At 42.7% G+C, this 16706-nt stretch overlaps 1 protein-coding gene across 3 annotated transcripts in view; it reads left to right on the top strand.

Moving 5' to 3' along the window:
- LOC311236097 (annexin A4-like) overlaps window positions 1-16706 on the top strand; it is a 29651-nt gene that overhangs the window by 3131 nt on the left and 9814 nt on the right. For 2 of the 3 annotated variants that reach the window (XM_084323700.1, XM_084323699.1), the window contains exons 2-11: window positions 8256-8634; window positions 8815-8867; window positions 9098-9244; window positions 9424-9511; window positions 10335-10429; window positions 10571-10684; window positions 12673-12763; window positions 13035-13114; window positions 14441-14497; window positions 15112-15205. In XM_084323700.1, coding sequence (XP_084179826.1) covers window positions 8265-8634; window positions 8815-8867; window positions 9098-9244; window positions 9424-9511; window positions 10335-10429; window positions 10571-10684; window positions 12673-12763; window positions 13035-13114; window positions 14441-14497; window positions 15112-15205 — 1189 coding nt within the window. In that variant the 5' untranslated portion in view covers window positions 8256-8264. The remainder of the gene's footprint in view (window positions 1-8255; window positions 8635-8814; window positions 8868-9097; window positions 9245-9423; window positions 9512-10334; window positions 10430-10570; window positions 10685-12672; window positions 12764-13034; window positions 13115-14440; window positions 14498-15111; window positions 15206-16706) is intronic. The other variant, XM_084323701.1, reaches the window with a different exon arrangement.

Raw genomic sequence — 16706 nt, 5'->3', positions numbered from 1 at the left:
CTCCAACCACTGTGTGGCCTGGTGCCAACTGCCACACCAACTGCCACATTATTATGCAGCTGAGACATCTCTGACATCACAGATATGCACATTTTCAGATGACTCAGTTCAGCGAGGGACCAGGCCAGGGTGAATATTGTGAGAGGAGAATTGGAAGAATGCGCCAATATGAGAATTAGAGTTTCTCAAGTTTCAAGTTTAGAGACATATATCCTATTAATATAAGTCCACATAGCTAGGAAACAATGCTAAACACTGAACAAGGCCATTTATAAGATAGTTCCCCTTTAATATTCATCCATGGGGCTATTCCACTCTGCTAGCTTCTGTAATGTTAAAGCATCTTGTGCACCACCGTGGACCCTGTGGAGTTGTTTGACCCCAGTGCCCGTCCATCTCTGTGGTCTGACCTCACTAAAACCACCAGAGAGTTGGGATGACGGTAACGCTAGTTTCGGCCTGTCGCACCTATCTCCACAGTACGCCGCGTTAGCACAGGCCAAAGGATGACAATGACAACTTGCTGGCTGACTGCTGGCTTTAGGAGTAAAGTTAACGTTAGGCTTGTTTATATGTTATACTTAGCATGTAATTGTGTGATAGTGGGATAGATAGTGGAATAGTGTTGTATAGTGTGTAATGTTTATTGTGTAAGAAAAACACTGCCTACAAATGGAACAAGAAATGTAGGCTACGTAGATCTGCAGGTGACATGACGAGCCCAAAGGAGACTCATCTCATCATCAGTAAATAAAAAATGACAACTGTTCAAAATGTTGCAAACTTCTTCATCGTACAGCGATTAGTATTAAAGGGGAACTATTTTACTATTTCTTTCACTATTTGGGCACTTTTACACAATTCCTGTGCGGCCCTGTTTAGACGGAAACGCTAGCAGGTGAATCCGCAATTTTTTTTTTCGGATGTGCCTTTCGTTTATACGGAAACAGCGTTTTTACGGGGTGAAACCGTAAAAAAGTGAGACCACCTTCCAGGGTGGAATTCCTAGAAACGATAAACCTTTGCGCTATCATCTAAACTGTCAAACCGCATAAAACGATGACGAAAGGGTTGTCAAGGCTCTCGTTGCGCGTACTGCTTACATCACAGGCATGCGCCAGTAGCCTAGAAGCGTAAACAAAGCATGTCTGACTCTATCCATGGCGATCACCTGAATGCTACATTGGCAGTACTTTTAAATACACAAGAATCTGTCCCGCGGCTATCACAACTATTAGTACTGGACCCACTGTCTGTGAGTGACTCTGCTTTGGTCCAATCACATTCCCCACCCACAGTCTGCGAATCAGAGGCAGAGTAGGGCGGGTCTTCACAGCACGTCATGTGACATATGCGCCAATCGTGTGACAGTGGGGCTCCGTCGTTACAGCGTCGTCTGCACGCAGAATTCCATCCCAAAACGCTAGTCTAAACGCAAAATTAAAAGTGGGACCGTAAGACGACTTTTGCGGTTTCTGTTCAGACTCTCTCCGTCTAAACGTAGCCTGAGTCTATGGAACACCTCTGTAATTTTTTTTTTTAAATTCATTGTTTTGTATTTCTAATCAAGTACTCAAAAACAGCATTTTTCTACCTCAAGATCTTAAGTCGTTTTGAGGCTGGGCTCCAACCACGGTGTGGCCTGGTGCCAACTGCCACACCAACTGCCACATTATTATGCAGCTGAGACATCTCTGACATCACAGATACGCAAATTTTCAGATGACTCAGTTCAGTGAGGGTGAATATTGTGAGAGGAGAATTGGAAGAATGCGCCAATATGAGAATAGAGACATAGATCCTATTAATATAAGTCCATATAGCTAGGAAACAATGCTAAACACTGAAAAAGGCCATTTATAAGATAGTTCCCCTTTAAAATGTCTAGTTCTGTGCATTCCGAACACTCTTTCCTCGAATGTCTGCCCTCTATTTATGACTAGGCCTGTCCAGTCCATTGTTACTTCAGAGGAAGGAAGTTGACTTGAATCTACCCTAATTTGTGCTGCTGTAGCTGTTATGGTAATCCTACTGTCTGCAATATCACCACAGTACTGTGGAGATATGAGGCGTATGGCAGGACATGTTACAGCCATGACTTTTTACTACCATGAAAACATAGCCGGTGATCTGAAATAACAACATCGTAATCTATCCTTCCTCTTAGGGATGCCCCGATCGATCGGCCACCGATTGTTATCGGCCGATACTCAGTATAAATATGCAATCTGTGAATTCCGATAATTAGTCATATTCGCCGATAGCGGAAACCGATCAAGCGAAGCTCTCACTCGCTGTCTGTCTCAGACACACACGACCTGCAAACTGCCGCTGCTCCTCCTCCCTAGCCCCGCCCGCCCCGTGTAGAGTTTGTAAACAAAGAGGTGCGGCTCCTCTGCTCGAGTCTGTAGTGCACTGCATTCGACCTGCGCTAACGTTAGCTACCTAGCTATCGTTACTGTTTAAACAAAATTACCCAGTCAACTATTCACGTTTAGTAGGCATTGTCTAACGGTATTTAGCCGGCTAGCTACCGATAGCTCCTGATATCAACAAATGATCCAGAAAGTCTAGTAGTTCATGTTCATACCTCAGTTAGCTTGCGTTAGCTGACGTTCGTTTACTGTTCAAAACGAAATGTCCCATTGAACTAAAGTTCTGTCTTAACGTCATCTAGCCGGCTAGCAGTAGCTACAGATAGCTCTTGATATCAATGTCTTATAACATTGATTTAATGCGTATTCGAGCTGAGGGCTTGCTGAATGTGAAATGACCAAAGCACTTAACGTTACCAATGGGGTCCCGCTGCAGCGCCGGAGAATCCTTTTTGGAGCTGGGCTACTAGAGTACACACAGACAGTGGAGCTGTTTGCAGATAGTGAGCATTTTGACTTGTTGCGTGGTGGCGATGTCTCGCAGTCGCAGATAATACAAGTACAAGTCTAATTATATAATATATATATTTTATAAAAAAAAAAAAAAAAATTATATAAAATAATTTTTAATTTCTTTTTAATCAAAAACTATCGGTATCGGCCGATATGGCTCACGACGATCGGTGATCGGTATCGGTGGCAAAAAACGTGATCGGGGCATCCCTACTTCCTCTGTCTCTGTACTTGCATCCTGCTAGGATCCTGCTCCGATGAGGTTTTGCAACAACAAACATCAGGATGCTTATGGGTGGGTCGAGGGGCGGATGGAACAATTTACTTTTATTCCAAATGTTCCACTGGCGTTAGCTGGCGGCGGTACCGCAGTAATATTACAGCATAAACCATAATGATAGATAACTGACCACTGGGGGAAAAATAATACATTTTTGCCATGGCAACTGAGATGTCAGTCACATCATCCTTTTGTACAGCAGGCTCATTTAGTAAAAGCTATGAAACGGCAAGTTCTCCTACGCAGCGGGGTGGGGCGATCCACTTGGCATTCTACTATCGAACATCTCCGGCTGCCCAAAGAGGAAGTAAACGGGGCGGCTGGGTAGTGTAGAGTGAAATCCTGGTACCTCCGGCAGTGTTGGCGGGTGGGAAGCTGGCGGGGCATGAGTGACTCCTACTGCCTGTTCAGCAGGGAAGGGATCTGGGGGCGATAGCGTGAACCTCTGCACACGTTACACTCTCCCAGGGAAACTCCTGTCAGGTGAAAAGAAGCTGACTGGCGACTATATCTACATCCTGTCTACACCCTCCCCAGACCGACAGTAGAGCAGCATAATGATGACCGGGGGGGAATTGGCATAACGACTAATAAATTGGGGGATGGGAGAGAAAAAAAGGAGGAACTAAACTAATCGGTGCTACTTATACTCTCATCATCTCACTCATATCTCAAGGCTCTAAACTGTCTTACACACATTCATTTAGTTATTGAGAGTTAATGCGTTTGAATATGGATTGGCCACCACCCGAAAGGAATATCTTGATGCCATCAGAGGACACTGGATCCTTGTGTTGTGTTAATTACAACTCAAGATGTAGATGTAGGCTACATGAAAAATTAGCAATCCCTATTGCAATCCTTATCTTATCATGTGTACACCATTTAATTGACCGGTAATTAACATTAACTCATTATCTCTCAATAACTGTCGAACTAAATAATTATTATTATTGTATTGCCCCTTTAACATATTGAATAAATAACATTATATTATTGTTCCCCCCCCATCATTTCTAGTCTCTTTATATAAATGAGATTTGTTTTTGTTGAAATAAAGTTAAATAATGAAATGTTAGGGCGCCTGTGCAGCCTTGTCTATTCACTGACCATGGAAACTAAGGTATTTCTGATAACTGCATAACTCATCAGTGTTTCCCCTAGGATTTTTTTCAGGGGGGGTGGTAGGCCCCCCAAAACTACTAGTGTTGTCACACACACGCACGCACGCACACACACAGACACACACACACACACACACACACACACACACACAGAAAGGGAGAATGGCTTATATGAACTGTCCAGTTCATATATCAACTTATACTATCCAGTTAGTTTTTATATAATTTAGCTAGCTCGCCAACGTTACTGTGATTAAAGCTAACTTAAAAAAATTAATAAAAATAATAATAATTTATAATTATTTTTTTTATTATACTTTTTTCAGGGGGGGGGGGGGTCCCGTTGGCGGGCCGCCCCGCCAAGGCAATGGTAGGGGAAACACTGCTCATATTTATATTTGTTCAGACGAGCCTAATTTGTGGTTATTTGTGATACTCGGTAAGTCGGTATACATCCAATTAAAAGATATAGCCGCATTTCCTTTCATACTAATTTGGTCGTGGATGTCTGGATTGGATTTGGTACTGATTTTGGTGCACTTGTCTTGGGCGGAGATGTTTAGCAGGCTGTGACATACTGGCATAGAAACGGCTCTGCATAGGAGTGTGGCAACGCCACAGGCTCATCAAACCAGTTCTCTGATCATCGCAGCGCTGGAGCATCGCAGAACTTCACACTAAATTCAGTATCTTATCACAGTAGACATACAGCACTGTAATGAACCATAAAGCAGCCTTCAGACGATAAGACATTTGCTCCTCAGGGGAGCTCCAGTAGCTCACCACGTACCGCGAGTGCTATTTCAGCGCCGTGGACAACCGCGCTCGCGCGGATCTGGGGCTGAGCGCGTTCGAATCCCGGACGGCAGCCGTGCCTTTCCCAGAGTGTCTTTCCCCCCCATCTGAACCCTTTCAGCCTGCTTCTGTCGGTCGAACTTGACCAAGTATGAGTGCGATGAAAAAGCGATAAACGCTAAAAAGAACCAGCTGACTGGTCAAAGTAAAAAAAAAAAAAAAAAATACATTTGCTCCTCGCTCACCGAGGTTGGGGTGCAGGTATCGTAGTTGATCGTCATCACAGAAGTCGTCTATTTTATTTTGAGTACAAATGACGACAAACAAAGATCCTGGAAAGCTTGTGGTCAGCGTTTACGTCGTGTTACACTCCACATAAGTTGAATCTACAATTCTACACCCAACACTAGGGAAAACCAAGGAAGACTGGATCAAATGGTCCTCTCTGCCCATATCTTTTCTGGGGGGAAATGCAGTTGTAAAAATTAGACGTTTTTCCTAGAATGCTTTATCTTATGTCAATGATACCTAATGTCATACCTCACTCCCTGCAGCTATAGGGAAAATGACCGTAAACTATGGATGAGTCGGTCGCAGTCAACCAGCACCTGCTAACGGGTTGGATCCTTTAGCTCAACTGGTTAGTGCGGCTGGCTGGGGATCACAGGTTCAAATCTCTGTTACATTGGTGACAGCGGTGGGATCTCACTTCCTTGTGTAATCTGTTAGCAGGTTCGCGTACAATGGGGGTGGGATCTCAGTGCCTTAACCCCTGGGATACAGTTTAAACACAGATTATGTACTTTGACATCTTAATCTGCACAGTAACATGTTAACATCTTAACCTGCACAGTAACATGTTAACATCTTAACCTGCACAGTAACAGCTTAACCTCTTAACCTGTACAGTAGTAACATGTTAACACATCTTAACCTGCTAACATGTTAAAACAAGATTCATTGATTAAAATGTTCCTTACGCTTTCCTAGCATCACAATCGTCTATGCTTGCTGAAAGAGGGGTGTGGCTCTAATGCAGTCCACTTTAGATGATGTGGAACAGTGGTTGGCTTCATATGGGTGGGTGGAGTCAGATGACAATAATTATAGATCTAGACAGCCTTGAAAAGTCATGTCCATCCATGGATCGAATGGGATATCTTTATAAATTGTATCATAAATGTTGTATTTTGTGTATTTTCATCACATCCAGAGTTATATTTGTAGTCAAGGAGTAGGAGGACACATTCAGTTGCATTATTATCCATGGGATCTTGCTTATAACGGTGATATTGCCTTTTAAATGTAGAATATGTATCTGTCTAGGCCTCTAGGGTAAAAATATTATGTTTTCCTTCATTGTATCTCCATTTACTCTGGAATGGTAATAGATGTGGGTTTACTTACACTGGATTCACATGTCCTAGCTTGTTACCTAGCAAAGGAGACCAGAAACATGCATATAGGCCTTATGGTTCAGGAGCTATCATGATTAATTTGGGGCATGTAATTTCAGACAGGAGGCCTGAAACCATATGCTTGGCAGTGTTATAAAATGGGTGATGATAGCACACATTTGGAGGCAACTGCTGCATTGCATCACATCTTTTCTAGCAGTAGGGGTGTATACACCTTCCCAAAAATCACTATGAAAGTTAGTCCCCCAAGATGGTACCCGTGGCCCAAAGTGTGGGTGTGTGTGTGTGTGTGTATGCCTGTGTGTGCGCGTGTACGTGTGTGTATGTCCCAGTGTGTGTGAGTGAGAGATGGGAGAATAGATTGAGTGGGGAGCACAAGGAAAATTGTTCATGAGAGTGACACTGAACATTCTGTAAATCTGTCGATTTGAATGTGAAACCTCATGAAAAATAAAAAGATTTAAAACTAATTTGGGGCCCTGGCTCACGGCCTACAAGTATAAGAAACCATATGACCCGAACAGTTGAGGAATGTGTCTTAAATGTCGAAAACAACGTGCCTCTTACATTCACTTAATTTGGTCTTGCCCAGGGATTCAGAGCATTTGGAAAGATTTTGAGAAATCTATCTCAGATATAATCTGTCACTCTGCGGATCTGTGCCTTCTTCCCCTTCTCCAACCCTACACTGTTACAAAAAGTTAGTCACATGTGGCCTCAGCTTGTTTCTTTAATAATTTTTTTTTATGTTTTTGGTAGATTTTGTATTGGTTTTTTACTACCGGGCAGTCCGGTAGAGAGAGAGAGAGGAAGAATGGGAGATAGACGGGGGGAAGACATTTGGCAAAGGTCGCCAGTTCCGGGAGTCGAACCCGGGACGGCCGTGTTGCGACGCAGCGCAGTACGTGGTGTGCTACTTGAGCGCCCCGGCCTCAGCTTGTTTAACAATACTACAGGTATGGATAGAAAAAAAAATCAACTGTTCATTCCTCTGTCTCTTCAGAGGCTAACCTATGTGTTAAAAGGAATTCTACCTGATTTTTTTTTTTTTTTTTTTTTTTTAACTTTGGCCATTCCGCTGGCTCTTCTTGCGTTTATCGCTTTTTTTCTCTGGTCAAGAATGACCGACAGAAACAGGTTGAATGGGGGTAGAGATGGGGGGGAAGACACTCTGAGAAAGTTACGGCTTTGTCCGGGAATCGAACTTGCTACCCCAGATCCGTGACGAGCACGGTTGTCCCCGGCGCCGAAATAGCGCTCGAGGTACGCGGTGAGCTACTGGAGCTCCCCTTCTACATGACTTCTTATCAATATGGGTTAGTGGTCAGTGGTCTCATATCTTAGGGAAGATATTGCGTGGGCTTGGCTATCCCTGAGCCAAGATAAAACTTTAGACTGCTGGTATGCGCTTGGCAGTGTTATACATTTCTGTTTATTATAAGTGTGTTAATTTATGTACAGGCAGAGATTCTTCCCTAGTGGTGAAGTAATATGTGTTGATGTCTCCTTTTGCTACTGACTTTAAGGCTGACTCAAGATGATACCTGCCACCCTGGTTTCTTACCCCTGTAGAAGGTGTTTGTTGTGTACCCGTTTTTAGTTTATTTAGTTTAGTTTTGTTTGTTTGTTTGTTTGTCCTGTTATGTCTTTATGTTGATTGTCTTCGGTGATCATCTGTAGAGGCCTTAACTCTAGCCTTAACAATAAACTATTAATAATAAACTATGTGCAACTATGTCTTACCTCCTAGGTGCTAAAGATGAGTTACCCTGGATACCCACCTCAGCAAGGAGGCTACCCACCTCAGCAAGGAGGCTACCCACAACAACCAGGGGCATATCCACCCCAAGCAGGGGGCTACCCTCCACAGGCAGGGGGCTACCCTCCACAGGCAGGGGGCTACCCCCCACAGGCAGGCGGATACCCCCCACAAGCAGGGGGCTACCCACCCCAGGCTGGGGGTTACCCCCAACCAGGAGGCTATCCCCAACCAGGAGGCTATCCCCAGGCCGGCTACCCTGACGCAGCCGGAGGCTTCCCTCCTCAGGCTCCAGGAGGCTACAACCAGCAACCCCAGCCTGGCTACCAGCAACCCCAGCCCGGAGGCTATCCCTCCATGCCTCCTGCAGGTGAGGGAGGCCACACACTGTCCATGATGAAGTCATTGGGTCTACCTTTTAGTTTATTTTTTGACATTTTTATCAGTGAAATAAATGTCATCAGCTGAACTACATGTTTTCGGGTTGTCGACCCTTGGAAAGGAAATCCTCCTAGTTGAGTTTGTTATGTAACTGTTTTCTTGTCACCAGGCGGCGGCGGAGGAGCAGGATGGGGAGCGGCGCCTGCCGGTGGCTACGGAATGGTACATTGACCCTCTTATCTCCCCCCTCTCCTCCCTCACTGCAAAGTAACTAACACCATATGGACTAACTTAATCTAAAGTGTCTTATTTGCTCAAAAGCCACCTTATCCGGCGCCCTGTAAAGAGCACACTACCATTTGCCTTGATTGCTTTGTATGTTGTTTCATCACCCCCCCCCCCCCTTTTTTCTTCTTTATCTTACCCCCTAACAGCTGTCCTCTTCTTTCTAGCCAGGGGGGGCTCCACAGGGTTACCCGGGGGGGCCTGCGCCAGGTCAACCCATGCCAAGTTACCCTGGAGTCCAGCAGCCTAACCCCTCCATGCCTGGGTATGGAGGTGGTGCGCCCTCCCCTTCACATCCGGCACCTGCCATTTCTGTATGCGCCATCATGCTTCCATCTATTTATCTATTCATGCTATCTTAATACTTGCCACATAAACATCTTCTGATGCAAATAACATGTGAATATGGTCAAAACAGTGCATTAGTAACTCTCCTTCTCCGCTCTGTTCCCACCCCTACATTTTCTCCTCTTTGGTGTGTTTTCTTGATCAGAAAGGATACAGGGGTTCCATTAAGGACTTCCCAGGTGCTGATGCTCTGAGGGATGTGGAAGTCCTCCGCAAGGCAATGAAGGGATTCGGTCAGTAGTACATTCTATTCATTTTGCAACAGTGGGAGGTTGTAGTTGTGACATAATAAACATGACGGTCATTTGATTTGATGTGTAACGTCAACGCAAACATCATTTTATTTTATTTAACTAGTTACATTTTCATTGAGATTAAGAATCTCTTTTGCAAGAAGGACCTGGTCAAAATGGCAGCATTTAAAACATGTGAACTACATACAAAAAATCATTAAGTTACAGAAGCTACAACATAAAAAAATAAATGCAGAATAAATACATATAATAATATCATACAAAACACATTAAAAGGTTAATAGATTGGAGTTATGGACCTTATCTTCCCCGCTCAAATTATTGGCTTACACAAGTTCAGTCTGAACCTTTGTTTTAATGCCTAACCCCTCTGTCTGGAATGATCTTCAGTTCACACAAAAAAATCAATACCCCACTATCCTGTGGACAATTTAAAAACCTCCCTACCTCAGTGTGTAACTGTTTTTAATTTAAAACATGATCACAAACCTCCCTACCTCAGTATGTAACTGTTTTTAATTTAAAACATGATCACAAACTTTCCTACCTCAGTGTGTAACTGTTTTTAATTTGATCTCTTCTCTTTTAACCTGTGTGTTGTCCTATTTATGCAAATATATTGTATCCCTTTTATATGTATTCTGAACTGTTTGAATTTGTAATCAACGGTATTGCAAATGATTGTAAAACCTCAATGTCCTTTTTCGGAAGCTTACCTAGTCCTGCGTGGACCTTGGGTACAGATGAGTACAGGTCGCATGAGCAGCTGTCGTTTACTGGTGTTTATAAACCCTTTTAACAGGCACTGATGAAGGAGCTATCATCGAACTTCTGGGAAGTCGCACCAGCAAGCAGAGAGTCCCAATGGTCACAGGCTACAAAACCACTTATGGGAAGGTAAGATGTACAGTAAAAAAGAAAGTAATTAAGTGGGCTTCCTAGGGTTATTGCTGGTCACAAACGCCACGCCATATTGAAGTTATATCTGGAATGACCTCGCCCTGACTGATCTCGTTTTCTTATATTTTTTTCTCTTAGGATTTATTCCATGATCTGAAGTCTGAGCTCACTGGAAACTTTGAGCATCTGGTTGTTACCATGCTGATGCAGCCTTCTCGCTCTGATGCAGCTGAACTCAGAGAGGCCATAAAGGTCGGTACCCTAAGCTTTGTTGCCCTTATTTCACCGCTCTGTTGCTACGTGGAACGGAACATCCCGTGGAGCCGTGGTTGGCTCGTCGAAATGAATGCTAATTTGCTATGTTTAGCTCTCGCAGTAACAGCTGTGTGGTAATTGAAAAAACCAGGCTTGGATATGACATCGTAAAAATAGATTTCACATTTCTATCCAAATGGAAGAACATTCGATCATTTTGCAATTTTTCCTAGGTGATAATTACCATCCAGCTCTTGTTGTTTTTCATTGTGGGTGAGTGCCATTTACCCACAAATCAAGTACGATTGCAATATGTCCATCTGTTTATGTAATATGCCCAGTGGTGTATTAGTGAAATTGGAACAGCTCTTGGTCCTTGCCAAACAGACGCTTGAATTCTGGTTTGGAAGAACCAAAACGGTTCCATCTAATACACTTAGAAAGGTCGGACAAGTTGATGCATGAATCAGTGGTGATACCAGTGGGATGTTATTATAGCCCTGTTTGAACTGGGTTCGTTTTATAATTTAGCACACGTACCATTTGTGTGGGATAAAGAATCTTTCCTCAAATGACCATTTAGCTTGGATGTAGAACACTGTGCTCTGCACTCTGTCAACAGCTAAAAGTATAATGTTACTACATTAAGGAGATGTCAAATGTCAATTGGAAGTTCGAACTGGATTTCCAATATCGGAAGGCATTTGAGTTTGCGGGTGGGGGGGTAATTTGCTTAATTTAAAAGAATATATGTTTTACTTTCCAGAAATAATAATTATTTTCAGGGCCTCTCCAAGTAAACCTAACCCAGTTAAAATAGGGCTATATAGCGGTGCCATATGTTTGCTCGTCTTCTGTACACTTTCTATACTAGTGAGTACATACTGTAGGTGTTTATTACCTTCACCAAGGAGGTTAAGATTTCACCCATGTTTGTTTGTATGTCTGTGAACAAGATATCTTGAAAAGTACTGGGCAGATTGTCGTGAGATTTGCTGTGCACATTCATTACCCCAAGAGGAAGTAACCTCTAGGACAGGTCTTGGTGACCTCATAACATTTCCTCTAGTGCCACCATCAGGCCAAACTTAAAAAATGTATAGAAAAAATAGCATATCTCCTGGCTTGTTACAAGTACAGTCACAAGATTTGCTGAGAACATCAATGACCCCCAGAGGGGGAAAAGACTAAATCTATTTATTTTGTTGACCCCATGACCTTTAGTGCCACCATGGGAGGTAGTATCACCATTGTTGATACATAAAACGTGGATTATTTGCAGCCTGGGTTGGTTGAGACTGTATGTAAAGCTTAGGCAACTCTTTCTGTCACATACCCCATACAATGTTGCAAAGTGTGGAGGTTGTTAAATTAAAGGTGCTACATGTATTTTGTTTGGAATGAGAACCATGCAGACTCGACCACATGCAAATTATACGTGCAATAAGAATGTAATTTAATCTTAACAGGGCCCGTTTAGGGTCCGGAATGCAAGTTTAGAAAACTTGGCGAAGCTATAGTTTGGCAATTGGTATATCAACAACGATTTCCAACCCCTCTCCCCATGATGATACAGTGAAAATAGTATTGTTTTGGCCTTTTAAGCCCCAGCAGAGGTCTGTACCGAAGACATAAGAGGAAGCGAGACATGGAACTTCCTATAGCTACTTCCGTCCCCATCTCTGGGAAAATAAGCAGGCCTCGGACTAAGTTAGGCTAACGATTTGGCTAGTTTTGACACCAAATTGAGAAAATATTTTATTTACAATATTGAAATAGACTTTTATGATATTTAAGCAGTTGATTGCTATTGAGCACAAGTCAGTTTCACTAATGACGTGAATGACATGGTGTTTAGTTTTCAGTGAGGATGTCGCCTCGCATTCATTTTGCCGCCTGTCTTCTCTCCTGTATCCAGTTTCTTTGTCTGTACTACTCCATTGTGTGCTTTCTCTTGTTTGACGGTGTTTTGATTTCCTGTGCAGGGTGCAGGAACAGATGAAGCCTGTCTGATTGAGATCCTGTCATCCCGCACCAACGCAGAGATTTGTGAAATTAATCAAATTTACAAAGCTGGTGAGTAGTGCTGACATTGTCATTTCACTGTCGGATCCCGGTTTGTATGTATTGTGTATACCATGGTATAATGTGATAATAGATTGTATAATCGATGTGTAATAGATAATAGATTGTATATAAAAGAAAATCTTCTACACAGGGGACACCTCGTATTCAGTCACTGCATTTAATTGGATGTCTTCAATCTATTGAATAATGTGTGTAGGGTGGAAGTTGAGCAAGTCGGATGGACTATTCAGATTTTCGGAATTCCATGTTTTCCATCTAGAGTATGGAAAGACCCTGGAGGATGCCATCAGCAACGACACCTCTGGCCACTTCCGCAGACTCCTGGTCTCTCTCTGTCAGGTAACTGCTGTTTAGTTCACTGTTGACTCATGACAAGCAGTCATACAACTCAGTCTGTCATTAGGTGTAGGCCTACAACTCCAAACCTACCTGCTCCCCAAAAACGTACATTTCGAACCCCTCCAGTCCGGCTTTCGTCCACTCCGCAGCACTGAAACAGTCTCCTCAAACCAACCCCCTCACCTTTGCTTGACACTGGAGCCTTCATCATCCTCAAGAGTCCCTGACCGCGAGCCACAACATCTTGCTCAGCAGACTCAAAGACCTCTGTATTGAAGGCACTGCACTCAGCTGACTCCGGTCCTGCCGCTCCCTACAGATTTCACTCCTCTGTCACACCCACTGTCACACATGGTGTTCCCCAAGGTTTTGTCCTCGGCCTACTCCTTTTAGTAATTTTTTGTCATTTAGCTGACGCTTTTATCCAAAGCGACTTACAAGTTATGTACAACGAGTCATCAGAGGATACGTAATATTTACTTCCGCTGCTATGCCGTTGACACTTGGATATACCGCATAATACCCCCCACAACCCACCCCTCTCTCGCATATAATTTAGTTTACGGTAGTTTATTCGGATCCCCATTAGCTACTACCAAGGTAGCAACTATTCTGCAAAAAATAAAAATATTACAAAGATCCGGCCCTCCCTCTCTCTCTCTCACACACCCTGCTGAAACACTGATCCACGCCTCAATTTCCTCCCATCTTGACTGCCACTCACTCCTCTATGGTATCAGTATCCATCCATAGACTCCATAGACTCCAAACGGTCCAGAATGCATCCTCCTGACTTCTAACCCACACCACATCCTGGTACCACATCACCCCAGTCCTAAATTACCTTCCTGTCTCCCACCAGCTACAAAACCTCACCTATAAATATGAAAATGTGGTTGTTTTTCTTGACCCTTTTGGATGTTTTTGTTCTAAAACAAAAACACTTACAACCTTCAACATTCAAAGGTTACAGATAGAGGGGTATATATATAATATAGGGCCTATAATATGGTCAACCAAATAAATAGGTTACATTTGACATTGGATAATGTGAACAGTGCAAAATACACTCAAAAAAGAGATCTTCTAATCTCACCTGGTTAAATAAAGGTTTAATAACAAACAAACATCTAATAATACATAGTAGAAAAAATATATACACAACAAACAACAGATTTCTATTTAGCAATGTACCATGTAGCATCACGTAAGCAAAGTACCCGAAATGTATGGTCAAATTGAATAATTTATTCAAAGATATTGGATTTGAATTGCAATATTTAATTTGTACGTCACAACTTGACTGATGGACCTTCCTCTTTGCAGGGAAACCGTGATGAAAGGGAAACTGTGGACGTCTCCGTGGCCAAACAGGACGCGCAGGTAAACATGGTTACAATATGACGAAATAAGAGGCCTTGCACATAATGTTTATGTAGTTCTTTCTTCCAGCATGGCTGCCTGTAACATAGCAACCATTGTTTTGTACACGGCAATTCAAGAGACATAGCAGTTGCTATGTGTTGATTTATGAAAAATTTATAAACAAAAAACATAAGAATTATTTATTATTATTACTGGATCTTGTAAACGACTCACAGTAGAACAGTAATATTGTGCTTTTCCAGTGTTTACCTACTCTACCACTGCACAGAAATCAGGCATTTTCTTTTGAAAGTGGTTACAGGCAGCCATGTTGGAAGAGAGACACCTACACTAACATTCCATGTGAGGCCTCTATTAGCATTGTTTCATGCTGTTCGTCGAAGGAATGAGCGCATTTCTACATCGCTTTTTCTAGTACTAGGACACAAAGTGTATTACAATGGAACAACCGTATACATTTTTACTGTATGGGTGGCCACTAGTGGGAATCCAAACCCCTAAGCCGGTCAGTGTTGGGACTGTGCTCAGAGTGCCAAGCACACACTATCCACAGAGCTACACAGGACTGATTATTTTCTAATGTGTGTATATTCTCTGTGTGTTTTTGATAGAAACTGTACCAAGCTGGGGAGAACAAAGTAGGAACAGATGAGTCCCAGTTCAACGCCATCCTGTGTGCCCGCAGCAAGCCTCACCTCCGAGCCGGTGTGTGTTTTAACGAGCTGTTACCTTCCTCTGCAACGACACCACTCTTCCTCAAACCAACGGAGTCAGACTCGTAGTCTTCCGCTTTATTCCGCTCAAGAGGCACACGTTGGTTCACAGTATCTTTCTGAGGAATCTGTTGCTTCATAAATGTAGTTCTGTCTTAGTTGATCAGTTGACTAAGTTTGAACACCTTTTTTATTTTATTTTTTCATGCTAAATTAGTCATTTATTTGACTTTGACTTTTATTTTCTCTCAAAACCGCGAGTACATCACGGGTATTGCTCTAGAGACTTCTAGAGTTCAGTACTCCTGCATGATTGCATGTGGGAAGCAACATTTTACAGTTTTGTCTATTTAATTAAACTATTGATTGATTGGTCTACAAAAGTACTGTGCCTATTGGTCGACTAAGGATTTAGTCAAGGACAGTCCAGCTAAAATTTTTAATGTAATGTAAATACTGTATGTGTTCTGTTTCTGTTGTGACTTTTGTTTTTATACCTCTATAAGCAGCTCTTAATATTTAAAGCTGCTATAGATAACATTAAGGGCGCTTTCACATATAGTTTTGGTGGACTCTGTGCGGTTCGGGGGGTGAAGTTGCAACATTGTTGCATTCTTCATTTGGTTCGTCTGCATTCACATTGCAATTTGTCAAGTGCACCAAACTTTCTGAACAATGTCACGCGGTCAAAAAGGGCGCTCGTCTATTGGACACAATAGAGAGTGGAAATGTGTGTGTGTGACTGCGAGCGTGTGTGTGTGACCGCTTTTGGTTGTACTGTCCCACCATTTGACCGAATGTCCAACATATTGAGAGGATGTCCCTCTTTTTGAAGCAAAAAAAAAACATGGGTCTAACAGTAAACGTAGCAACCCGCCTCTTGTCCACACACATTGCTCTGCTCGTGACGCTACCGCATATCGCAGATCTGATTGGTTAGGTAGTAATTTAGCACTCTGCTCGTGAAAGTCATGACTCACTTCCTATATTTGGTCCGCGTTTGGTCCGATGAAGCGAACCGAGACCTACGTTTTCAGGCGGACCAGAGTTCGCGTGTTTGGTCCGCACCAGAGTTCCTCAGAGCATTCACACCACCCAAAAAAGAGCAGACTATCCGAGAAAACGAACTCTGGTCCGATAGTCCGCCAAACAGCTCTGGTGTGAAAGCACCCTTAGCCACTAGATGTCACACTAAAGCACCAACACGTCATTTATCCAATCAGGTGCAGTCCACGTGGGGAAATGGGACGTAGGGAGGGGATACATGCAATAACATTCATTTTGGACCCGTATTTTTTTTTAAATGTATTAATACAAAAATAATGGGGGTTAATAAATGTTTATTCTCTACCTTTTTCAAACTCTGTGGATGTAATATTAAAAAAAATTATAATTACTCTACATTTTTAATTTCTTTATTTATAGCACCTTTAACAATGTCTGTACTTGGTGTAATGGTTAAGTACATTGTGCGCCTGTCTCTCATCTCTCTT

Source organism: Notolepis coatsorum (assembly GCF_963971535.1).
Source record: "Notolepis coatsorum genome assembly, chromosome: 10".
In the NCBI taxonomy this organism is placed as follows: Eukaryota; Metazoa; Chordata; class Actinopteri; order Aulopiformes; family Paralepididae; genus Notolepis; species Notolepis coatsorum.
Note: the sequence above shows the minus strand (reverse complement) of the source record. Positions and strands in the feature narration are given on the sequence as shown.